Raw genomic sequence first — 26,084 nt, 5'->3', positions numbered from 1 at the left:
GCAAGACAAGAATCCCACAGGCAGAGCTATTACTTAGAAGTTCAAGTGTATCAGTTAGGAGAATGTGGATTCTCCTGTGCTGGGGAGAGCACAAATGATGTTGTCTATTAAAATATTTCAAAAGAATAATTATTTTGCAAACTCAAATATTTAAGGTGTTCCTAACTTAGTTGGCAAGTCCTTATGCTCCGGCTGGACTTCAGCACAGTATTTACCATTCTGACAACACATAAAAGAAAATGAAAACAGTTTCTCCTCTGTTTTTCAGACCTACAGAGCTTAGCAGAACACAGCAGAGACTCGATACAGCCTTGCTGAACTGAAACTATAAACATGTAACAGGCAAAGCTCTTCCAGTTCCAGAAGCTTACTTATTTCTTCTGAGCATTATGCTATTCAGGAAGCAGAATGGGAAGTAAGTGGTTTTAAGTATTTTTTAATTTATTTTTCTAGACACTCTCTAACAGCAGAGAGTATAAGGAAAGACCAGTAAACACAAGCCCTGTCCTGACTATCCATAAGAGCCCAGGAGAAACGTGGTTATCGTGAAGTTCCCACCAAGCTGCTGCATTTGTGTGCAGCTCTCTTCTATGTATCACACTCCTGACTATTATATCCCAACAAACCTTAAGGCATCTCTCCAGCTTGGGAAGAGGAAAGCAGCTGTCCTTTCACTGCTTTCTAAAGTTTCTTGACTGAAGAGATTGTGTTAACAGTATAGCAAGGCATAGGTAAAAAAGAATAAAAAGAAAAAAGGTGGTACCATCATCAGAGAGCAATTTTACTATCTCCTCTTACCCACCATTGATTTGTAATTTGTATTGACAGGATTCCTGCCAGCTTAAGACACTACTAGTTAATGATATGAATTTCCCTCTGGTTCATCCTGAAAAAGATACTAGCAATAATAAAAACTCCATTGCTAGCTACATTCACAGTTGCAGAGTGACTTCAGGAAGTAAATTAATATTTTTAAAATTATAAGCTAAAGAACCAAATTTTTTCATTATACCAGTCACCAAACACTGGATGGCTTGATACCTGCATCAGATGATAATTTTTTAATTTTTACTCTTTATCACAACATAGTGGATTTCAAGATCCTACTATTGACTAATTCTTAATAACTCCAGAGTAAAATTAAAATTATTTTCATTCTGGCCTCACGTATTTCCAGCAATCACGATTTGATTTACAGCATCATTCAATTACTAGCAGTATTGATGTAATTCAAAGTGACAGAGTGCAGTACAAATTCTAGTTCTCTGCAATCCAGTAATTAAATGCATTAGTTAGAAGTTCTTCCTTTCTGCAAACCCAGCTCACACTGATTTCAGTCAGACTATCCACTGAGTGAGGTTACTCACACAAGATGGAATCTGTAGGTCTAGACCCTTCCATCCTGATTTATAAGTAAGAAGCACATGAGTCTAAGCAGGAATTTAACACTTACGCTTCCACAGTCTGTTCCTCACCATCTTCATCTGAGCTGCTACACGTTGCATCAGAGTCCAGGTCCTTCTCCACACGGGACAGCAGCCCTCCAGTAGAAAGTGCAAAGCCACGGATCTCACCTGGCGCCACGCTAACTCCGTTCTGTACATCCACACCCAAACTACTCTCCAAAGGAGTTGTGCTGTTTTCCGGCCAACCTTCAGTGCATCTGAGGGAGCTATTGCTCAAAAATCTAGCTGGCTCGTGGAAAACCTTCATTCTCTGAAGCTGATGTTTCACAAAGCATTTCAGCTGCTGATCACAGTGTTTGATAACGTGCTTTGCCAGGAGCATTTGTAAACGCTTCTGAGTTCTTTTGGCGCGACTGATTTCCATTTGTTGCTTAGTGACACACTGGAGTAAGCGAGCATACACCTCCTCCTGGGTGCAGCTCAAAATCCCTTCTGAAGGCCCGTGAAGAATTTGGTGTAATAAATCCCCTTTTATTGTTTCAGTGCGGACTTCCAAGGCCCTACCCAAAACCCCATTCTTCTTGTACCATTTACCATTTAAAAGTTGCATTTCTTCTGTGTTACTGCATTCAGTTACACCTGAACCTGAAAGTCTCTGCATTCCCGCCAAGTTTGGAGATGTGGTCTCTGAAAACGCTGCCCCTTTGACCTGTTGCTCAGGTGCTGAGTGACTTATATGACCAAATGATGTGTCAGCCCCATTATGTAATGACTTTCTCATCTTGGAGCAGCCAGGCTCTCCTGCTTTTGTTTGCTTACCAGTTTTGTTGTTAAACGCAGAATTTGTACTCATTAACAAGACAGACTGATAGCACTTGGAGGATGGTGGGGAACCAAAATGCTGCACACTGAAGATATCATTCCTGAGGTTGGGCTCAGCAGTGGGGAACCCCAGGACTGAGCAAGTAATCCGTGCGATGGAGTCCTCTTTTATCTTCTCTTCCACTGCTCTGGAATTTTCCATGCACAAAGCTGTATCAGACTCCATAGCTCTAGAGGACAAAGAAGGTGACAAGTGGATACCATGACCTTTTGTTGTTGCCTCTCTGAGAGCTGGTGTCATTATAGCTACGGTAGGTAGTTTACAGCAAACCTGAAAATAACATGGGCCATGTAAATTTTCTCATTTTGATGACACAGTACAAATACAACAACTCTGTTATACATTTCATTCTCTCAACGTCATTCAAAAATTCCATAAAAAGGGACGTTATCTAAAGAACACAGACTATGTTGCCTCCCAAGTCAAACAAGAACACCCTTTCTGTTTTTTCTTTATTTCATTCAGAGGCTGTTCCATGTGCAATGAAAGCCTTTGCATCTCAGGGGAATAACTGTTCATACCTCATTTCATTTTTGATTCTATCAGTCTGAGAAATAAGACCCAAAAAGTTCAGGTCTGTCATCTAACCTTGCCCAAACTGAAAAACATGACCTTGAGCAATGTGACTATTGTGAGAAACGTATTTACTGTAAATCTAGATAAAGAAAGCATTTGGTGAATTATTATATATTCTTATAAATACACATTAGAAACCAATCAACAAGGCTAATGCTTTCAAAGTAGAAAACTCCAAGTTCTGAAGTTTCCTACTAAAAAAGAATTCTTTCCTGTGCCTTTGGATACCACTCTATTCATCAAGCACTGTCTGTGAAATACATACAGATTATTTTTCATACCAAATTGAGAAATGACAGTTTTCCTTAACAAATCCTTTTGCTTGCAGCTTGCAATTAACAAAGGGCTCCCAGACTTTGGGATCAAAAGACCAATGTCAACCTTCACCCCTTCTTGTCAGCAGCTATGCTGCCAAGTCATACTGTATCTATTCCACACAGGAATCACTCGCACAGTACTTACAGCTTTGTTTAGGAGATGGTTAAATAAACCAAATTAATGATTTAATTGAACATGGCCTGCAGAAGCCTGAAAGGTAAGTTCCTGTTTCTTCATTAAGAAGCTAGAGACGAAATCAGAAACCCTATGAGAGCAGTAGCAAAAGTGAGTGCAGCACTGCAATGCCACAGTAAATTCTGTTGAACTGTGTACTAGCTGAGCAGCACTTCCAGTGCCCTCCTTTTCATGTCTCCAGTTTCCTTGATCTCCCCAGCAACTGCCTAGCTCAGCAACTTTCAATGCACAGATCCCATAAGGGGTCAATGATTCTGAGACTACCACATATGGATCTTAAGAAAAGATCTGTCTGAAGCCTTAGCTTGTTTATAACTACAGGTTTTTTACACTGAAGGTGCAAACATTAAAGTGAGATGTAGAAACCTAGGGAGCTGAGAATACCAGTTTGGATACTTGCTCCTTAACCCTAAAATGTGAAGCAAAATATGGAGAGCCACATGCTCCAGTACTGCCTTACCACTCTCTGTATGCTTTATTCACCTTCCATTGCTCCATGTGTACCTCATCCACAAGGTTTTCATCACTGGCAACAGGTTTGGTGGTCTTATTGCTAATCATAAATGACACCATTAAAATCTCTAGGATTTTAACCTTTATAAGTAAGCTCCTCTTCAGCCTAAAGAGGAGCTCAGCACAAAGTCCTCCCAGTGGACAGCTGTTCAGGAAGAACCCCATTCTGGGATTAGACAGGGGAATGCACTGTTGAGAGCTGGAGCCCCAAATCCTGAAGGCTCTGGTGACTCAGTAATGCTCTCAGCACCTGGCTGACTCGTGTCTTTCCTCTTGTAAAAGCTAGCAGGCCTGCAAATCTGAAAATCCAAAGGAGTGTGAATTCAGACACCAACGCCTCCCCGGCCCTAACATAATGGCAAACAACTATAGCAAGTCAGAGCAACTGTGCCTGGCTAAAACATAAGGGGAGAGAACTGAACAGTTCCTCTGTGGGGTTAATGTGAGCTCAGGAGTCCCTGTGTTTGACTCTCCCTGAGAATTCCTAGAAGCTCTCCAAGAAGAGCACCATCAGCCTGGGATCCACATGCACCTAGCAATGTATTTATAACTGTTCCAACTTTACCATCCACCTAGTCTGAGTGGTTTGGTTTAGCAGGCACAGGTTGCTACTCCTGAAACCCAGGAAACATCCACACACAGGGCAGCTGTTCAGGCAAAAAAGTACTTTGGAGATGTGGATCACACACCTGTATGAAGATGGAGGTTATTCAAAGAACTGGCAGCACAAAACTTCAGAGTGCTATGTTTGAACTCCATCACATTCCCTCAAACACATTTACTTTCACTGTACCCTTTTGGTACAGTTTCAAATTTCCAAAATTGCAATGAATACCATTAATACCTTTTTTTTTAATTTTCATACGGGGGACTTCTTTTTAACTCTTCTAGGGGAAAGAGGAAAAGAATCAAAACACCCTCATATGGAACACAAACACTGAACTAAAGAGCACTGACAAATCACTCATTTGGAGTGCCTGACCAAGTATGCTTAAACTACAAAGCAGCTAAAAAATAAATAAAATGCTTTTTAAGAGGGAAATCACAATTACCAACCCCTTACCCAGCAATGTGGAAATTTCATACAATGTTTCTGCCCTGAAAACAGTGTGAGACAGGGGTGCTCATCTCACTACAGTGACATCAAAAAGAACTTAGAGAAGCTGGTACTGCCACAGTGTCCAGCCTTTGGCATTTCTCCAAAAAGTTCACACACACACACACAAAAATGTCATAGATATAGGAGCAAAACAAAGTATCTGCTGCAAAAAAACTATAAACAAATTTTAGTACAAGTACTTGGCTTGACAGAAGTTATACAATTTATATTTTCACACATTTTATTTAATTTTGGCAGAAAGCTGCAAAAATTATTTCATTCCAGCATATTGGAAGTGAGTTTCCAGAGCAAAATCTACTATCTAGGAGGGGGGGAAAAATGAAGGCAAAGAGGGAGGAAGACAAGTACTGCAAAACGGTGTACCACAAAAGTACTTTCCTTCTGGGAAAAGCTTTTTTGTCATAGGTAAACCATTTCACAGATTTCTTTTGCATTGTGCATTACTAGAGGTTTCAAAACCAGAACAGCTGAAATTCTGCTAAACTGGCAAACAGCTCACTTTTCATCTACTATATAAACACTCCACTTGACAGACTAAAAAGAACTGTAAAAAGAAAAACTGACATTAAGTAAGTACTGGGGAAGGGGAAGAAACAAGTACCAGATATACACAATAAAGCAACTGATGTTTAAGGTGACTTTATGCTTATCCTCCCCTAATGCCTTAATTACCCAGGAGGATCTAGCTGGGAACTGCAGTTTACCACAGCAGGATCTGCACCCTGCTCCCCTGCACCACTGCAGCTACAGGTTCCTAACCCCCAGTGGCTCCTGCTCCTCTACCTCTCCTCTCCCTCTGCTGATTTCTTTGTCCTCCCTTGACACTTCCTCCTTATACCCTTTCCCTGCCAGGCTTACCTCAACAGAATTTGTCTAAATCCTGAAACCACTGTCTTCATGTTGTGATTAGCAGCACCCTATTAAAAGAAACACAACAAAACCCAGGCACGACTCAGCACACAGGGTGGCACTCCCTCCCTTCCCAGCTTTTGTTTACAGTCCTTTCACTTTTTGACTCTTCTCCCCCTTGCATAACGCTATCACTTTGGTTACACAACACTGCAGACAGTGTTCTTGGGGATTTTTGCTTGGGGGGAGGATTGCTTGGTCTTTTAGTGGATTTTTTTTGTTTGTGATCTTTTCGTTTCCAATGACAATAAAACTCCACTTGCAGGAGGCTTTTTAAAGCTCCTCTGCAGCAGCCTTCTCTCCTTGTAAATTGAGTCATTTTTCCTCATCATAAACACTTTAAATTTTCTCCTTAATAATGAGATTCCTCAAGACCAGGAGGAGATTTTTACGATTACTTCTTTTTGTTTTGAAACTCAGAAGCCTACAAACAACATCTCAAATGAGTATGACTGTTTCCAGTTTGTTCACAGATTAACAGTGTTTCAGATAAGCCAACTTCCACTGTTTATTCCTTGCATAGGTGGCATTTCAAAAGCAAAGCAAAGTCCCTGACAGCAGTCAGCCTTTGGTGAAACACCCAAAATGAATCTCAGCAAAAATGCTCAAAAAAACTGTATTTCAACCTGTTTTAAGGCCTTTTAGAGACAACCTGCAGAAGAGAGGGCAGCTACAAAAGCAAACTGCAACACAACTGCCAAAACCTGGTTTCCTACAGCTTTGTGCTGTTTGTCCTGTAATCCCCAGCCAGCTCCTCCTGGGCAGCCTTCCTGATAATCACTGGACAAAAATAAAGTGCTCTGGCAGGCAGGCACTGCTGCAGCACTGCCTCAGCAGAGTGCAGCACCCGGGACCAGAGCCTGGCCAGCCTCTGCAAGCCTTGCCTGGTGGCAGGCATCCCTCAGCCTTTAACTACCCCTCCCAGTTTTTGGAAAACCTAGAGGATGGTAGTGGTTTCTAAGAATAGCAGGAACAGCTCAATAGCACAGTGTGCATTTTCTCATGGAATAGTCTGCAGCAACGACCCTATAAAAGATATTGGTCCCACTGGGCATGTCCTGCTTAGGGGTATGAAAGGAAAAGGAAAGAAGCCCACGTTTAATAACACACCTGGGACCAGCCTTTAGGAGTGAAAAAAAAAAATCATTTCAGTAGGCAGCTTTTGTTTTCACTTCAAAAGCAGATCAGTTACTCACAATGTGTATTTGAACATTTTAGTATTGTGTTCTATTAACAGATTGGGAAAAAAACCATAAAGCCAAACAGGATTAGTGGGGAGTCTCCACGTTCAGCAGTGCTCACTGTGCAGGCACAACTATCCACACAAAACACTCTAGTGATTTGTACACCCCAGAAGATATAAGCACAAATTCCTCCTAACCCCACTAAAATACAGCACACTACCCCCCCCAAAAAAGGATCTCTCTTTGAACACTAAGAGATCTCCATTTAAGGCAGACCACTCAAAGTTTCAATCATAAAAAACGTCCAAAAGGAGGCACTTCAAGTGGAACTCATCAGTACTAACTTATGGTAAAATCCATGACTCATTAAAATATCTGAATAGGTTTGTTTTCCTCCTTGTTCAGATCTGCTTCTGAACAGAGAATCGATAAAATTTCCAAGTTTATTACTACATCATCAACTAATTCTTCTTCAGTCTATAACATCATATTTGCAAAGCAGTATCTGAAGTCATTTTTAATAGATGTTAAATGCTTTTTGTGGTACAACAGGTGCCTCTGTAAGAAAGTTGCACGTATGTCTCTAACAGAAATATCTGCAACACTTTCTGGTACCTTTCATCGTAAATTCCCTATCAACGTTTCAGTGACCCTTTTGAATTTCAGCCTTTGAAGAGAGGGCTATAAAACCTGGTCTTAAATGAGACCCACTCAGCTCTTAAGACACTAATTAAGATTACTGGAATTTAAGCTCCTCAGAACATTCCCCAGGATTTCAAACCATGGACCAATACAGCAGGAGAGTCCTAAGGCACACAGACTGCTCTCTGTGTAATTTTTACTATTTCCTTTTTATTAAACTAGCACAAAAAGGAAGTATTTACCCTTTGACAAAAGGCATACTTTAACAATATGGATTTTTTTTAATTGGCTCACACTGCAAACTGAAAACTGAAAATTCCCATTTTTAAATTTGCTTCCCATTAGAGAGGGGTAAGTTCGGAATACCTCAGTCAATGCTACATTTCTGTGGGGATAGGTTCGGAATACCTCAGTCAGGTATTACAGAGGGGTAGGTTCGGAATACCTCAGTGCTACAATTTTGTGGGGATAGGTTCGGAATACCTCAGTCAGGTATTACAGAGGGGTAGGTTCGGAATACCTCAGTCAGTGCTACAATTTTGTGGGGGGCAGATGCTTCATTTTATAAAAAGTGGACGGAAAGTCTAGCTCGGGAGCACAGAGGAGCTCTCAAGTCAGGCTACAGGACCTTGATCTGAGTTGCTTTGCTAACTACTCCATCCAAAGCGTGCAGCCCTGTAGGCGGTGCCAGCCCGGGGTCCCCCCGAGGCACAGCACTAGGTGGGTACACGCAGATTCCCGGCGGGAAGTTTCCACGCGCTGTTTAAATCCCGGCTGGGACACGCGGGGCGGGCGCGGAGCGGCGCCGCCCCTGCAAGCCCGCGGGCCCCGCCCCCGCCTCACGGCCGCCGGCCCCGCCCCGCCGCGCGCACGGACCGTTACCCCCGCCCCGCCCCCACCCGCCACTCCCGCATGCGCACCCGCCACTCCCGCCGCGGGAACCAACCGCCGCCCGGCCCCTCCGTGCCCCCGCCGCCTCACGGCGCCCCGCCGCGCCGCGCCCCGCGCTTGCCTTCGCGTCCGGCGGGTTCTCCGCAGCGGCACCGGCGCCGGCGCCGCCTGAACCCCGCACAGCACGGCGCCCGCCAGGGCTCACACTGCCGCTCTTGAAGAGTCCGCGCCCAGCTAAAGCGCAGCGCGGCGGGGCGGGGCCTCCACCGCTCCTCAGGGGGAGGAGCGCGGCCAATCCGGGGCGCCGGGGGGCGTGGCTAGGATCGGGGGCGTGGCCTCCCGCCATTGGCGGGGCCCCGCCTGACGCGAGGACGCCGCCCTCCCCTCACTCCTCCCGCGCGCCGGGGCCGTGTGGGAGTGGAGGGCGCAGCGCCGCTCCCCGCTCCGAACAGCTTCAACTCTTAACGCCCGGCATGGGTAAAGAGCTAAAAAACCCTCCTAAACACACACAGTCCAAGTTACTACGCCAATAAATAGCCCTCAAGTTCACCCGCATCACACTGCCTCCCCTCCGAACTCCCCCTCAGCGCCCTGAGGTGAACACGGGCACGGAGGGAGAAGCCCCGTTTCCCGCGGGCTTTGAAGTAACCGCAGACAAACGTGAGATTGCATAGAAATGCTTTATTATGTTTATTTGACCAAAGTAATTAAAATAAGGCATTCCGGGTTAGATGTAAACATAGAGGTCAGCTGCACGGCAGGTGGCTGCTGCACAGTGAGCAGGTGTATGGCAACAACGGCAAGAGTGTCAAGTTCTGCTTCTCAAGGGGAAATACAAATTCAAAGCTACATTAATATTTAATTTTGTTTATTTGATATGAATATGGTTTCTCTCGAGATTTGATTCTGAAAAGCAAGGTTTTGATTCAACACAATGGGTTCAAGTCTGAAAGACCAAAAGTTCCAGAGATAAAATTGCCTTTTCACTACTGCAGCTCTTGACACCCAGAGAACTACTCCGTGTTGTACAAAGACATTTAAATTTTAAGTTCATTAAATATTAGATATCCTGCATGTGAGCACATGGCTATTACTAACATGTGCTTCAAGCATCACTTCCTTTGAAGAACATTATACAGCATATTTATTTTACTTACATTCTGATGTCTGATTTTACGCCATATATTAACATAGAAAAGGATTCTGCAAGACTCTGCAAAGTAGTAATCATCTGCCCTACTTGTCACTGACAATGTCTCTAGCAATAAGTTCTTTCATTATTTCATTGGTACCACCATAGATTGGCTGAACACGGGCGTCCACAAAAGCTCTGAGGGAGGAAAAAAACAAAACAAGGAAATATTACAAACAATGCCTCAGAATGACCATATAATAATAATAATAATAATAATAATAATAAAGAGCATTTTATCTTTAGAGATCCCTCTTTTCAAAGTATACTCTTCCCACTGACAAAGTAGTTCTTATTTTCTAAGAGGATTCAACAATCTACTGAATATTCAACTTTCCAGGGTGCTGTGTGCTAAACCAGGAACTGGGTCAGCATCTCTTCCCTGTTTGTTTATAGTGTAAAGTCTCCACTCTTGCCTCTAATTAAACACAAAAAATAAAGCCCTATAAACCCAGACTCCTGCTACTACTGCACTCCCAATTCTTGTTCCTGGTGACAGCACACAGGATGATGTCAGAGCTTTTCCATCTCCGTTCTGCTTCCTCACACAGGAGCAATGTGGCATTCTCTGGAAATCTATTTATTACTGGACATCAGAGATAATAAAACCCTCTGTGGGGGACTACTGTACACACAGACAAGCAGGGGTTCAAGGACACCCCAAAGTGGCCTTCCTTTGACAAGACAGGGCAGAACACAAATTCCACTCCATGAAAACATGGAGGAACAAGTTATTTTAAAGCAACATTTCATACTCAATGTATTTAAAATTTAAATAAAATATAAACTCTCAGTTAAAAAAAAATCAGCTAACTTGTGACAACTGCACAGCAGTCCTGTGTTTGCTGTTTCTACTGTCAGATTACCACCTCTTTGATATATTTAATAAAAACAGCACAAAATCTCTACTTAGTGTGTCACATAGCCTGTGCACAAACTTCACAGCTAACACACAAGGATATATACAAAACTCCATAAATGGCTCCAAATTCATCATGTCAGAAAAAAATGGGAATGGCAAATTTCTTTGTCTACATCTAAATCTTACTTTTTCATTTTCAAAGATGTAAAAAAGTGGAATGTGGCCAGGTACGCTCTTAATTTAATTACTTGATACTCAGTGGTAGAAGAAACATGTTTTCTTCACCCATATGCATTTAATTTCAGATAAAACATAAAACTAGCTCCCTTATTTCTACTTTTTATAGTTTTGCTGCTGTTTTTTCAATTAACATTTTCTTCTAAAAAGCAACTTTTGTGTAAAAAAAAAACAGACAATAATTGCTGAACAGATTTTGAGTTATTTGGAGAATCAGAACAAAGCTTTCCTGCAGACATCTGTACAGTAATTTCAATTAAACACGATGAGAAAATGAACAGTAAATCACTACTAACACTTAACAACAAACACACAGAGGCAGAGGAAGTGCCTCATTTGACTTTGCAGGTAATCTTTCATCATACAATCTGAAATGTTACACTCACTTTGCAATTGGATACTCCCACATGTACCCCCATCCTCCGTGCATCTGCACACACTGGGTAGCAATGCTGTTTTGGAGATCAGAACACCTTAAATGGCCAAAAGGAAATGTGCTGTTAGAAGGACACCATGTTGCAAAAGATAAAAGATATGTTCACAAGATAAAAACAAAATATTATTAGTAAGAAATAAATATTGCTCAATTGAATGCATTAAAGGTTTGTGCCCTTTATGGGGCAGCTTTTGGAGAAGGAAAGGTTTCCAAATAGACAGATCAAGAGAATCCTTTTGTGAAGCAAGTTTGTACAGTCTCTTCTTGTCAAATCACTCAGCTTTGTCAGAAACTAACAATAATCCAGGCTTCCCCCCCCCACTGGCACTAGCAACACACCAGGATACCCTCTGAGCATAACCATCACCTGGACATAATTTATTTTCTGCAATAAACTTTCCTAACAGCTTTTTCTGCAATAGCCTTCAATTCTTAAAACATATTGTAATTCTCCAACAGCATTTGTTGACTACAAAATATGGACTTAATAGCAAAAAAAAAAAAAAATTACTTTTTTTCCAGCTCAAGCTGTATTTAGAAGTCATGAAAAAAACACTTTCTAAGCATGCAGCTTTCAGTGGCAACAGAAGAAATGAAAATGAAAAGCTAATTGCTTCTCCTGGAATAATGGTCTTTTCCCCAAACCATCCCCTCATTCAGTTAAATCTTTACAGTTTATGATACCAAATGTAATTTTGCAGCTGTGAGCCACTGCAACTGTCTTTCCTAAATATATTCTCAAATTCAAAATTTTAGGTATGTACCACAGCCTGTCACACAAGAAAAAACAAACCACAACAACCCTACAGACCTTTTCTAGATATGAAAAAAGAGATGCACAAACCAGGTTTTAAACTCCTGCAAAGCTCTAACTCAAGTCATTGATTATACAAAAAGTTTGAAGGAAAATTCGAGACTGGAGAGAATGTCCCACTACGTTAGGGAATAAAGCAATTCTACATTCAAACATTTTCTGGACCATTTAAGTGAGTTTTATGGAAGGGTCACAAGGACACCACTGGGAAAAGAGGAATCCCACAACAAATCATGCTGGTAAACAGCTGTGAAAGTGAGGCATTTTCAAAAGCCTTGCTTAGGGAAATTTGTTGAGGAAATGAGTCTGCATATCTCAGCTGGCATTAGCTGCTTCCTCCTCCTCAAAATGGAATGCCTCTGCTTCTGTACCTGGTACTTCTAGGTACACTGCCAGGAACAGCACTCAGAACCTCCTTCCATGGTAAATATTTCTGCTCATTTCCTCTTTACTTACTTTGAAAAGCCTAAATACTCTAAACGTGTGTATCTTCCATAAATTTCTTTGCTTTTTTCCTCCCATGTTTGCAACAAGCTGTAACTATACAAATTCATGTACCACTACCTTAGAGGCTTCCAGTTGTTTTGCTCTGGTAAAGCTAAGTTAACACATGACACCACCAGGTATGGGGTGAGAGAGAAGTACTTCTGGACAATATAGGAAAGCACTGTTCAGTCTCAGTTACAGCACCAGCTGTAGCCAACTATTTCTTCCCAAAACCAGATAGCTTTGAAAAGAATAGCTGTTTGGCCTATCCAGTTAAGTAATATAACTAAACAGTATCTCAGAGCTTCAAATATATTTAAATTTGGCTCCAAATATTCAAATTTTGCTTAAAATAAAAAACAAACAATGACATATACCCCACTAAAAAAGAACAAAGAAAAGCAAAAAAATACCCAATTTACTAACAATAAAATGCAAATTTTTGTCTAAATACCAATGGAGCACTTGCTTTTACTTAAAGCTAAAGCAGAGGCATGACGTTGTAATTAATGGAATTCTATTTTAAATTTATTTTGATATTGATCTGGCTGACCAAACTTAGTTCTCAGTGTAACTCTGATTTTTGCTGCCCACACCATTCGAGTGAAGCCCATCAAGTGACACTCCCAGATGGCTGTGAGCACATACCAGTACTTGGCCATGGAGGCTGTGGCAGAGTCCAGGCGTTTGTCTGCATGCAGCTGCAAACAGTTGTCCATAAAAGCTCGGCCCACACAAATCTGAGTCTTTATTTCAGCCAACTTGTGCTGTACTGTCTTGTTTTGGAAGAGGATAGAGAGCAGAGAGGAAAAAAGTACAGTGCAGTTTAATATTTAGGTAGAAAACACAGCATTTTCCAAAAGGATTGCTGTTAGAAATCACTATTTCAAACTCTGGCTTTGTACATCAGAAGACACCAGACAATTATGGATTCACCAGTCCTATTAGACAAAAGTTACTGCTCTTTACATCTCAAGGTCAACTCAAAACACAAATTTAAGAGAATAAACAGAAGAGAAGGGGAAAACAAATTCCTAGAGAGCACATGGCAGAAGGCCCAGAGTGCTCTGTCACTCTTGGCTCCCTCTGGCGAGGGAATGTCCTTTCACTCTGTAGGGCCATGAACTTTCCCAATTAATAACACTTCATCTGTTGAATGCTTTTTCTATGTATTCTTCAGAGTTTAAGTTGCATGCAAAGAGACTGAAGCAAAATATAAAAGGAATTTTAGAATATCCAACTTTCTCAGCACTGAGTTCTGTCACATTGGAAAAGAGGTTTAGATAGAAGAGGTAAAATCTATTCTAAGGTTATGTAAAACCAGACCAGGCAGGCATTCAACCATCTCCTTGTAATTCTGGTAGGGAGGGGATAAAAACATCACCCACTAATAAAAGTTCTTTCTTATTTCAGTTCTAGAAATATATATTAAAAAAAAAATCTTGCTTCCCCTGATAATAAATACACTGGACCAGTGTACTACAAGGAAAGAATTCATTTCAAAAGCTGTAATGTGGCATGACTAAATGAATTAGCCCAAGGCAGAGCTCTAATTGGAAAGGATTATTTATAATATGCATGCTCAAGTCATCAGCAACAAAAAGAGATATGCAGAAATTCATTATTTTGGCAAAAATAATATACTTTTTGAAATTTATTGTCCACCTGCTGGTGGCCTAGCCTAAACAGGGAGACTATTTTGGAGATCTCTGCAGAGTGAACTACTACAAATAGGAAGCATCTCCTACCTACATTTAAACAAGTTAAAAGATAGCTCTTTTGTGTTTCAGTCACAGGGAAAATTCCATCTGGAATTATGGATTCCTGAAGGTTAACTTTAAAAACTATGAAGATCATAATCCCCTGAAGGACATCTAGCATTCCAGCCTCTCAAAGTTTCAGCTCTGGTGCTCTTCACAACTAAAGATTTGAGTTTAACAAAGTCTCAAGATGTAGAAAGGGATTTTTTTGTTAATTCTTTCAAAAGTATATAAAAAAAAAAGAGGCAGCCCACATCTTTAGCCTATATGAGTCAGTTCTATCCTATAATCCAAACCTGCAGGAGCTTGGCCTCCTTCAGCCCTAACAGTTTATGTCCTCGTCAGGAAAATTGTAGTACAGCAATCCTGTGGAAAGCAACATCAATTTTATGACTGCAGCTAAAGAGTGTAGGCACAAACATCTCAAAATTCAACTACCTACCCCCATCAGGAAGGAGCTGTGCCCACAGAGCACCACCCAACATTTTTACAGGCACCTACACAAACACCCAGACTGCTGCTGGCTGAGGAATCCCATCACAACATTCATGAAGCACCTCCTCAGCACTCGGGCAGCAAGGTCACTGCTGGCAGTCCCCCTCCTCCAGGAGCATCCAAATTAATCTTTCTGCAATGCTCTGTGTGCAGAGGAACACCTGCACAGGCTGCCCCAGGATTTCAGGCACAGACAAATAGAGGCAGCTGTGATTAGAACCTCTGGCAGTAAAGTGCAAGCCTCAGATGAACAAGGAATCATTCTTCAGCTGCAGCAAGGAGCCAGGACACTTCCTGCCCACCTACTTCCCTCAGAAGCAGCACTGCTGGGAGGTCACCTACCCAAGTCATAAGATAGATACATTAAGGCTTTTCTGGTGCTCCTCTAAAATTATTATTTTTGCATTTCAAAAATGAAAAATAGGCATGGAGGCAAAAAAACCAGCCACAGTGAAAGCTTTGAAAATGACCCTTTTGAAACAGCCCAGTAATCTGCATTTGGTCACTACTTCACATGCACAGCTGTACAGCAAACACACACTAGAATCTGTACACAATCAGCTCAGTTCTAGCTCACCTGCAAATGTGCAATTGTCTTCCCAAAAGCTTTTCTTTGCCTCACATAATTCCTTGTCTCTTCAAACATGAATTCACAGCCAGCAAGAGCCATATCAGCAATTAGCAGTCTTTCCTTTTGAAACACAAATTAGAGAATGCAGTTGAGTTAGTCCTACATTTCTCCACATCAGATGCACAATTAGGACACAGATGTTCAGTGCTGTTCATTAAGGGAGTGGGAGCAGAAGTCAAATAAAACATCAAACCAGACATACTGCATTACTGAAATTAATGACTTGGACAAATGCCTTGCTGTCTAAAGCTCACTTTTAAGGCTTTACTGGCGTAATGCTCCATCACAATGACTCAAAAAATAGCTACAGATTGACCACAGGAATCTTACTGACTGAAATATTCACATCAGATTCTGTTTCAATTATTGGCTTCCACTGCTCAGCTAAAACAACAACTGTACTGAACAATTTCAATAGGACAACTCTAGGGGGGAAGAAGCCTACAAAAAAAGTCTTGTTTTTCATTCTTCATTGTACAGTGAAAAACAAAATCTACATGCAGAACAATTTTTTCTGGCAACATTGAAACAGTCTGATGCATTGCATTGAATCTGTTTGTGGGACATCTATTTAAAGGATGAAGAAATTTCCTTTGATCAGGTTTTGTATTTACTCACAGTATAAAATGAAAAAATATGATCCCTACCAAATGAGGCAAGTATGTCATAGCTTTGACAAAGCAGACACATTTTGGAAAACAACATTGCCTCCTTGTCCTCCAAAGTAATTCCAAAACTTCATAGCAAGGTATTTTGGCAGCTAAACAATTTCTTTACTTTGTTGCATGAACAGAATTCCATGTAACTTTAATATGCTTCTACTTGCAGAAGAGTTAGAACTGCAGTGCTTGTTTCTTGAAAGAGAATGCCAAATGAATCAGAGATGTCCCAGCTATACTTAATTTACTGAGCACAGTGCTTCCATACTAGAAGTACACAAGAAATCTGTGGTAAGTTCTTTTTAATACACTACCCTCAGGTTTTTCAGTAGCTGGGTTGCTGATCAAGAGATCTGTCTTTGAGCTGGTAGGATATCAACACTTTTAGCAACGACCAAAGAATTCTACACCTAGCACTGTGCTTCAGTTAAAAATCAGCAGTATCAACAAAACATTGCACACAAGACTGTCAGAGACTGGAAAAGATTGATGTCTTGAGACATTTTGTGATGCATGTGTGGGGGAAGGGGGGCAGGTTGGGCCCTGCTCTGCACACCAGAGCCCCCTGCCCAGCCCTGCAGTGTCTGTCTGCTGTGGCACACTGGAGACTGTGTCCCAGTCTTGCCAAAGCCAGCTCCTGAGTGGCTGAGTGAACGTGGTCCCATCTGGGAGGGCCAGGGTGCCTCTGGGGTTTAAAAAGGTGACCACCAGGGGATCTTGTCTTGACCCCATCAGCTTCTTGGAGTCTCTACCTCATCATCACTGGAACTCAGGAGTTGGTAGTTACATGTGTGTTTTTCTGTATTTTTTCTATCTATCTTTCTCCCTTTCTCCTTCTAATTCTCTTTTCATGGAACATTTTGGGTAGTGTAACATTGGACAGGTTTAAAGGTCGTTAAGTTAGACTAAGTTAATGCTAAGGCAAGTGTTTTATATTAATTGGGTGTTGCACTACATCCTCTGTCAAAGTTCCTTGATTTTCTACATTTTGCCAGTAAACTTGTACAATTTTGACCTCTTGAGAATATCTGGCTGCTATTTCTCCTGTGAGCTCAACACATAGAAACATTTTGGGGTTTTACAAAAGCATCCTGCTTCAGCAACCCAGGTGGCTCACCATAATACATCAACTTCACAACTAATGACAAAATTTGTCTCTGTATTCTTCCTGCAGACAGCAAACACTCACATTCCTTTTACCTGAGGTAGCTCTGCCATCAGATAGTAGAAGCCTTTGTTCTCTTTTCCAAGCAAGGCACTGGCTGGCAACCGTACATCTTCAAAAAACAGCTCTGCTGTGTCCTAAGAGGATTAGATAGACAACAGTTGAGTCTGACACTCTCATCCCAATTAATTAATTTTTTCTTATTGCTTTCTTGCTATTGTGCGCCTTAATTTGAAATCCCACATTTAGCCTGGAAGGATCCTCCAGAAGTCATCTAGCTTATATCCTACCCAGAGCAGCTCCAGAAAAACAATCAGCTGAGGGCCTTGTCTACTTAAGCTTTCCAAAGCTCAAAAGATGAAGGCTCCAGACCTCTCTCAGCCCCTGTGCAAGTACCAACCACTTTCCTGGTGGACCTTTTTTCCTAATATCTGCTAAGAATTTTCCTTAATGTAACTTGTCTCCTTTGCCACTCTCCTGCTCAAAGAAAGATCAGGTCCCACTATCTCTATAGCTAAACACATCAGTAAATTCCTGTTCTTTCAGGCTTCTTCCAAGCAAATGCATCCAGCTTCCTCAGCCTCTCTTTGCACATCACATGCTTCAGACTTCCACAGACAAAATCAGGATCCATTACATTGCATGTTTGTGCTCTGAAGTCTAACAACTAGAACAGAACCACAGTTCCATCTTATATTGATTTAGCACTTGCCAGGCTTTAAGTGGGTTTAGACTTGCTCCAAATCTATTGCATTAGAGGCTGAATGAACTCACTTGAGCTTTCAGGCCAATTTTGTGAAGTTTGCGCCCCTTGATGAAACCTTTTGTTCCATTTTCCACCAGAAAAAGGCTGATCCCATGAGCAGGGGATCGGGCCTCCCGGTTTGTAACCGCAACCACGATCACCACGTCGCTCATCCAACCATTAGTGATGAATACCTGCAAAAAAAAAAGGAATTTAGAATAAAGCAAGGTGGATGGAGGTTACAAGAGATCACCAAGAGGCAGAAAGTAAAATTACATTGACACTTTCAGAGGTGAACTGAAAGGCAAGGTTCAAGTGTCCAGAAGAATTTCAAGCTTTAGATATTAAGTGTTTAGGAACAAGGCAGACATTAATTTGAGAAGTATTGTGAAGGGACAGAACTTTGAAGTTAAAGAATGCACAGATCTGCTTCTTCTGTCTGTCCCATGATAAAGAAGGATTACAGTATCAAATGTAGATTAATTAAATAAACACAGAGGTTCTCTTGTCTAGAAATTAAATTATTTAGTCATAACACTCAAAACTATGTACAGCTTCTTGTCACAAATGTTTACTATTACCCTGCAGAACAACTCACAAGCCTGTCAAATGGATCCATCTTAAGTCCAGCCAAAGAAAGCTTTCTATCCTGTGTGGCTTCAAATGAGTGGCATGGGCACCTTGTTAGCACCTATGCATATGTATCTGCTTGCACACATTCTCACTTCTGAAATTCTGCTAAGACCAGAAGTCTCTATCACTACTGTGTTACCAGCAGCAGTAAAAAAGAAGATTAAGACATTTCATAGCTTTGAAAAAAATGGTCTGTTGAATCTACACTCCCACTTCAGCATTATTTCTGCCTCCTTATTTTTCATTATGGTAATGAAAAAACTGCTTTGCCACAACTTGACACCACAGTGAGAGCAACTAATGCAGCTGTTTTGGTTTTTTTCTAACAAGACCTGAATAAAGATTGGATTGTGGCAAATCAAGTTTTCACTCAGGCCACAGAAGATTTCACAGCAGTAGTATATATATTTTATTGTTAAACATCAGTACTAAGAACCATACTGTTCATACTACACAGCACATTTTTCCCCCTCTCCTTCACAGTTTAAGGGAAAATAATCCTTTTAATAGGCTTATTTTAAAGCTACAAAACACAACCTATACAAGCCCTCCCATAAATCAATTTGTAAATTGCCTGCAGACACATCTCGAGACCTGTAAAAAAAAGGTAACTGGGGGAAAAAAACCCCACCTACAACATAACCCACCCAAAAAAGCCAAACAAATAGTAAAAGGATTGGGAGGAGGTGCTGAGAGCAGTGCACATCCTGCTGCATTCAGCTAAACGTGTTCAGTTCCCAAAGCCTATGGGCAGCATGTATGTCAGTGCACTTACCTTACTCCCATTAAGAATCCAGTCACTTCCATCTTTTTTTGCATATGTCCGCACTCCCTGCAAGTCACTGAAACAGAATTCAAAAGGTCCTTCAAAAAACCATTGCAGAAGCTGCAATTTGTATCCTGGATTCTATCCAGTACACAATAAGGTAGATTTTATACCATCCAGACATGGGCTCAGTGAAAGAATAGTGAGACACCATGAAATAGCTGAGTGCAACAGAAACCACAAGCAGGGTGTGGAAAAGGATGATAAATCTATGCAACCATACAGGAGCATGAGATCCCATTTCCCCATCCCTGCTTGTGGGAGGTGGTGTAATGCAAGCACTGACATCAACAGGTCAGCATCCACTTACACAGTACACCTCAGACAACAAATGGCAGATAAAACCAATCCTCTTCACAGGCTCAATCCTGATCAGGAGGCTCTGTGAAAAGCCATGAGCAACATCTGCCATTTGTAGAAACCTCACACCAACAGGTTTTTCCCCTTCACGTGTCCCTCTCTCTTTTGCAAACTGGTCAGATCAGCAGTGTCTACTCCAAACATGTGCTGGGCAAGGAGGGACATTTCTCTGAAAGGATTCAGAGGAAAGAAAAACAAGGTGTTCTGTTCTACAGAAAAACCTAACAGTAAAGCCAGGCCTTCTTTACCAAAGTATGTAATTTCCCACTTTTTTTTCTCATGTTGTAAGTATATTCACATGCAAGAAGGTTGATAACTATAAACTCAGACTGCAGAAGCAAACATAAAGCATATTTGCCCACAGTGAGATATTATAGAAATGGATTCTGAGCTACTACCTTGAAATTACAAAGCTGTAATAAAGTAATCTATAACAGGTTTTTTGAGTCTTGCCTATGTGGGATGCTCTAGTCTGTAAAGTAACTAACCAGGCAGGCTCAGAATGTTTTTCACTGACAAAGCAACAGACAGAAAATAATGTTGAGACCATTGTTTTAGTATCTGGCTTACCTGCCAGCCCCAGGTTCTGTCATGGCAATAGCTCCAATGCATTTGCCTGCAACCATCTGGGGGATAAAGCGTTTAATCTGTTCTTCAGAGCCATAGTTGGCAATGTAGGGCATGACTATATCTGAATGAAGGCTGAACCCTGGGCCTGTGCAGTTAACATACATCCTGGAAAAAAAGGGGAGGGGGAAGTTCAGAAAAAAGTCCTACCAAAGACTTGAACACTGAACTTGCACCATGACAACACAGAGACAATAAGGAAGAGAACCCCACTACACAGAAGTCTCAGAGATCTTCTACCATTATTTACAGAACTAAATTTCACAGCCAAATGGGTAGATAACCTACCAGGCTATAAAAAAAGCTTCCCCCAGTCACAAAGCCAGTGTTACTCAAGCAATGATACAAAATACTTAAAACAGGACAGATTTACATATATGTAAACTATCCTTTCCACAGCAAAGATAACATCATTTTCTGTAAGCAAATGCAGTCCATAATTAGGATAACTTATGGGGAAAAAAATACAGTCACAAACACTAAGATCATTGAAATTCTTCCTGAAGCATGCAGTACTCACTGCTCCTCCCAGACGATGGCTGAAGAGAGAATATCTGCTCCAATGCCTCCATGCTTTTCAGCAATGGCAACACCCAGCAAGCCCTGCTGTCCAGCCTTTTCCCAGAGCTCCCTGCTCACTTGGCCATCCTTCTCCCACCTGTGGAATGCACACAAAGCCAAGGTCACACACACTGAACCCCCCACGTGCTCCTGTTTATCTGTCACGGCTGTTGCTTCACACTGGAACAGCAGCAGACAGTGTGAAGGGACACAGACAGCTCTGTGTCACAGCCAAGAAGCAGTGGCTTAACCACAGAGCCTCTAATCTTCAAGTCCACAGATGACACTGGCATTGCAGGGACACCAACTGCAAAACAAGTCTGAACTCCTGCTTCCAGTGTGTAACCTGACAAGATTTCATTAAGACTCGTTATGACTCTTACACCAGACTGGGATTTAGGCAATTTAGCCCCAACCATCTGGATAATTACAGGCAGGTCTTTATCCTCCTAACATTCCATTTATACTTATACTCATTTTTATGTGGGTAAATGTACAACACATCATTATATTTCAAAGATTTCTACTCTACCAATGAAAAATGCTTTATCAGAACCAAATGATACCATATTAGTCAGTTTTGTATAAAAATCTGTCCCTGTGCCCTTCTTATGAGTCAGTACTGCATCTTGGTAAATTACTGCTTTAAGGTACTTTCAAGTTTGTGTAAACAGATAGTTGAGGCTTATCTGCTGACAGTTTGCAAACTTTAACATCACAAGAATCACCTATTCCTGGAAAATGAGTGCCTCTTTATGGGGTTTGCCAACTCAATAGGAACGGCCATTAATGGTCCAAGTTTTCTTTTTTCTCCTAATGCCACAACTAAAAATTTATATGGTAAACAGATTATATCAGAGACATTCCTCTGACACACCTGTGTGCAGCAGAGCAATACCCTAGCTATCTACCTGCAGTTAATCAAGTACCTTATCCTACATACAAAACAGAATCATAGGATCACACAATAGTTTGGATTGGAAGGGACCTTAAAGCTCATCCAGTCCTGACCCCTTCCATGGGCAGGGACACCTTTCACTAGTCCAGGTTGCCCCAAGCCCCATCCAACCTGCCTTTGTCCACTCCCAGTGATGGGGCAGCCACAGGCTCTCTGGGCAGGCTGTTCCAGTATTTAAGCTGATTCACAGCTTGTGCTCCTACACTGGAAATCTTAAAATCTCTTTTCCAGTATTTAAGCTAATTCACAGAGCTCTTGCTCCTACACTGGAAATCTTAGATCTCTTTTCCAGTATTTAAGCTGATTCACAGAGCTTTTGCTGCTACACTGGAAATCTTAAAATCTCTTTTTACCATTTTCTCTTTCCCCCTGATGCCCCCTTTCAGGGACATTCCTGTCTCTACTTCACCCAGCACCAAAGCTTCTCCTCCTCCCAATAATCCACAATTGCATTAGTGATCCTACATTTATCTCTTCACCTCAGCCCACACAATTAATGTTCTGGGCCTGAGGCCTCCTTGTTTCCTGGAAAGGTGTGAGAGCAGAGTGGTTCACAGGCCACTGAAGTGATGCAAGAATACAAGCTGAACTTGACACAGCCTCCCTAAGAAGTTGTTGCATCAGCAAGATGGCAAACAGGATCTTCAGCAAACTCAAGCAGAGCCAATACATGTCCACAAACCTGCCCTGGGAATCCTTCCAACACAAAATGAGGGAAAACATCTGGTTTTATGGACAGAATACGACTGTGCAGTGGAAAAGCATAACACTACAAGGTTGTGGTTTGAGGATAAAAAAACCCCAACCTGTCACCAACCCTGCTGTAAGCCTCCTGCTGCCCACTCCTGCCCCAGAGCCATGATGTTCCATCCACCCAACTGAGGCACCTCAGCTGTTTGTGGATAGACACTTCAGCTGTGTCAGGATCCTCTCACCTAGAGGGCCATTTCAGAATAAGCCCTTTGCTATCCCTTGCTGTTTTCACTTCAAGCAAACTAGAAATTGCTTAAGACACTACAACAGCTTGACACTTTTGGTTCGAAACCATACCCTGAGTTAATTTCTTTCCTTTTCACCATTATAATGTGATTGCATATGAATAAAATAAGGGCTAAAACCACCCCCCAGCTCTAGTTCAGTGGAATTGCAACACTTCTACTCTGTACAGAAAATGCACGTATTTCCACAGAGACAAAAGAAAAATAAAGAAATTCCAAGATGTTTTGTGCAAGTTTCTTAGTAACACATAATTCACCTCACCATGCTATAGGTACTTGCACATAGCTACAAAATCTACTGCAAGACAGTAAGAGATGATCAAAGCCTTTTCCAGTGACTATTTCCCAGTAGTGTGGGAACTGAACTGTCCCCCAACTCTACCCCAAAAACATCTGTGTCACTTAATCCTAGAGGCAGGGAAACTTTGCTGCAACTCTGAAAACTGCATTTGTCTGCTCATGGGCCCAAGCCGAGGATGCCAGATTGCCTACACTGGAGCTCAAAGGATGCATCCAATTTTGATTATGTATGATTTTCCTTCATGCATGTCTTTCACAGGCTTGTTTTAATTTGGTAAATTTGAAATGGAAAGCTTGTACATGAAAACCAGTAATCTTTATATCCTGCTGTATCAGAAGTAACACGACAGAAAGCATTCTGGGGAAAAATGAATTTTGGCAAACAAAAACGTTTAGGAGGTTATCTTACTCTGCATGAAAAGGCAGCACTTCTTCCTGAAAGAATTTCCTGGCACTCTCCCTGAAGATATCATGATCTGATGAGAAGATCCTTCGAATGCCTATGTCAGTCAAAGTTTTAGCAGAAGATGGCTCCAGACGCTTTGTGCCATGCTGCTCTGTCTGCAGAGGACTGGAAAAAGACAAATTCATGCATCTGTTAGGACACAGGCACCCTATTTGCCTTTTAAAAGGGAGGAAAGTCCTGTGTTACTAAACACAGCTCATATCCCAACTCTGGCACACCATTAAGTGTAAAGGATACCCATGATAAAAACAAAGAACTAACATACATTGCACTCCACTGGGCTATTAATGGAGGTAAAACAAGGCTGGTTTGTTCTTAACACTTCAAATAAATTTAAAACAATAATAATACATATATAAGTAAAAGAATAAAATTACCCTAATGAAAACAAAAGAATACTTCAACAACAACAAAAAATCTGAAACAGTGGTAAGTGTCAGTAGTAGAAACCAGACAAGGAAAGTAAAAATATGAAATAAGAAAGAAGGGGTTATAACACTTTTGTAGGGGTTTGGAACATCAAGGATGACATACTAGTTTAAGGCTGAAATGAAAATTCACCTCTCATATTTGTGCATTGGATTCTTTGACTTGCTTTTATTGTATTGCCACGAAACATCAGAAACTGTAAGTACAGAGCTGAGTACACAGAAAAGGCATTCACTTTTCCCTTCTCAAACTATTCTGTTAGTCTCTCAGTTCCTCTGCACATCACCTGTGTGTAGTCCTACAGAACTCGGCTGAGCCTATGCTTATTTACTCTGCTACAGAGACAGAAGTCTTTATTTACTACCACATGTAGCTACTCAGGCTCTGCCAGTGCAACAATCCCGCTGAAACACAGGCTCTACTTCTGATAATATTTGAAATAAATGAGACACAGCAACTTGCCTGTTGTTACTTTGTACCCTCAAAGCTAGACACACAGTGACTCTCTCAAAACCTCCACCTTACTTTTAAGGCTGCTTAAAGACGACGCTGAGTTTTATTTCAGCCCAACCTTTTGTTTAATTGTGTCACACAGGGAAGGGCCTGGCTACTCCCTTCTTCTCATACTGGGAAAGACAAGCGGAAGGTCTGGGAAGGTGCGATCCCACTCCTGCCTTTCTGCGGCTGCCAGGGAGAACGCGGTGCCCGGGCAAGGTCGCGCCCGCTGTCGCTGTCACCTGCTGCCAACACGGGACCGCTGCTCCCGGCAAGTGGAGCAAAGGTCGGCACATCAGGGACACGGGTGTGCCGGGGCTCGCCCAGGGCCCCCACACACATCCAGCACCTGCAACACTCCCGTTACACCTATACAGACCACACGCACCCACACCCTCCGAGCACACACAGAATAGACAGACAGACAGCCCCGAGCAGCCGGGCAAAGCCATTCACCCCGGTCCTTACGGAAGCCAAGCTCAGGGGCGCTCAGCCACCCTCACGGCTGGCTGCCCTCCGCCCCAGCGCTGCCCACCACGGCCGGTCCCGCTCACCTGGGCTGGGCGGAGAAGGGCCGGGAGCCGGCGGCCCTCAGGAGGCCGCGCAGGCGGAGCAGCCGCGCCGCCATCTTACGGGGCAGGGCGGGACAGGACAGGGCGGCACCGCCGCTGCAGCCCCGCCGCTTGTCCCTGCGCCCGCCTACCCACGGCTAGAAATCTCTTCCGGGCAAGAGGCGGGAGCACCGTGAAACATCAGTGTAATTAATATCTCCCTAATGTAGTTTTACAATCACGTCACGGAGGGGAGCGGCAGCAAAGCCGGACGAAGGGGTTGTGCGCTGAAGGCCGCTCATGTGATGGCAGCCGGCGTGAGGGTCGAGCCGCCGGGCCCAGCTCCATCATCCTCCTCCTTCTCCTCCTCCTTCTTCTTCTTTCCCCTCAGGAAAGGGGATGTTTCCCCCCTGGGGGGACATGGCGGGAAGCTGAGCCCCCGCCCCTGAGGGCTTCCCCTCACGGGTCTTTTCGCCATTTCGCCTTCGCGGGCCCGCTCCTCCTGCTGCCAGCGGATTTTGATTGGCACAACCTGCCCACCAAAATAATTTAGCATGCTTTTTGTGTATGTGGGTTTTTTCTTCTTTTTTCTTTTCTTTTTTTTTTTTTTTTGGTTGATTTTTGGGGTTTCGTTTGGTTTGGTTTGGTTTGGCGGGGCTTGTTTGTTTGTTTTGGTGTAGGGTTTTTGTTTGGTTTTGTTTTGGGTGGGTGGGGTTTTTTGGTTTTTTTGGGGGGGGTTTGGTTGTTGGGGGTTTTTTGGT

At 42.3% G+C, this 26,084-nt stretch overlaps 2 protein-coding genes across 8 annotated transcripts in view; both read right to left on the bottom strand.

Annotated features, from left to right (window-relative positions):
* Positions 1 to 8,898, bottom strand: part of KANSL1L (KAT8 regulatory NSL complex subunit 1 like) — a 53,226-nt gene extending 44,328 nt beyond the window's left edge. For 5 of the 7 annotated variants that reach the window (XR_009489489.1, XM_059868298.1, XM_059868300.1 and 2 more), the window contains exons 1-2: positions 8,759 to 8,898; positions 1,454 to 2,559 (exon numbers count right to left, since the gene is read on the bottom strand). Coding sequence is in view for 6 of the 7 variants with exons in the window: in XM_059868298.1 (XP_059724281.1) it covers positions 1,454 to 2,529 (1,076 nt within the window). In the remaining variant the exon portion in view is untranslated. Of the gene's footprint in view, positions 1 to 1,453; positions 2,560 to 5,869; positions 5,926 to 8,758 lie in introns of those variants that run through there. The other 2 variants (XM_059868302.1, XM_059868301.1) reach the window with 2 other exon arrangements.
* Positions 8,899 to 9,298: 400 nt separating this feature from the next.
* On the bottom strand, positions 9,299 to 25,482 carry ACADL (acyl-CoA dehydrogenase long chain). The gene is made up of 11 exons (XM_059868227.1): positions 25,327 to 25,482; positions 23,792 to 23,953; positions 21,086 to 21,223; positions 20,509 to 20,673; positions 19,528 to 19,594; positions 18,149 to 18,313; positions 17,410 to 17,511; positions 15,497 to 15,610; positions 13,313 to 13,440; positions 11,315 to 11,401; positions 9,299 to 9,967 (listed from the first exon to the last, which is right to left on the bottom strand). Exons 1-11 carry the CDS (start codon positions 25,398 to 25,400, stop codon positions 9,874 to 9,876), a joined length of 1,296 nt encoding a protein of 431 aa, XP_059724210.1. The 5' UTR covers positions 25,401 to 25,482; the 3' UTR covers positions 9,299 to 9,873.
* Between the last annotated feature and the right edge of the window lie 602 nt (positions 25,483 to 26,084).

The sequence above is a fragment of the Haemorhous mexicanus genome, chromosome 26, assembly GCF_027477595.1.
Source record: "Haemorhous mexicanus isolate bHaeMex1 chromosome 26, bHaeMex1.pri, whole genome shotgun sequence".
Lineage (NCBI taxonomy): Eukaryota > Metazoa > Chordata > Aves > Passeriformes > Fringillidae > Haemorhous > Haemorhous mexicanus.
This window is presented reverse-complemented; position numbering and strand designations above follow the sequence as displayed.

What these genes read in the sequence shown, in the direction of transcription:
- ACADL (XM_059868227.1), bottom strand. Translation starts at nt 25,400, where the DNA reads ATGGCGGCGCGGCTGCTCCGCCTGCGCGGCCTCCTGAGGGCCGCCGGC. An exon ending in CCCTTCTCCGCCCAGCCCAG is followed by an intron (nt 23,954 to 25,326) that starts GTGAGCGGGACC and finishes GTCTTTTTCCAG; the next exon opens with TCCTCTGCAGACAGAGCAGC. An exon ending in ACAGAACCTGGGGCTGGCAG is followed by an intron (nt 19,595 to 20,508) that starts GTAAGCCAGATA and finishes ATTCTGTTTCAG; the next exon opens with TGACTTGCAGGGAGTGCGGA.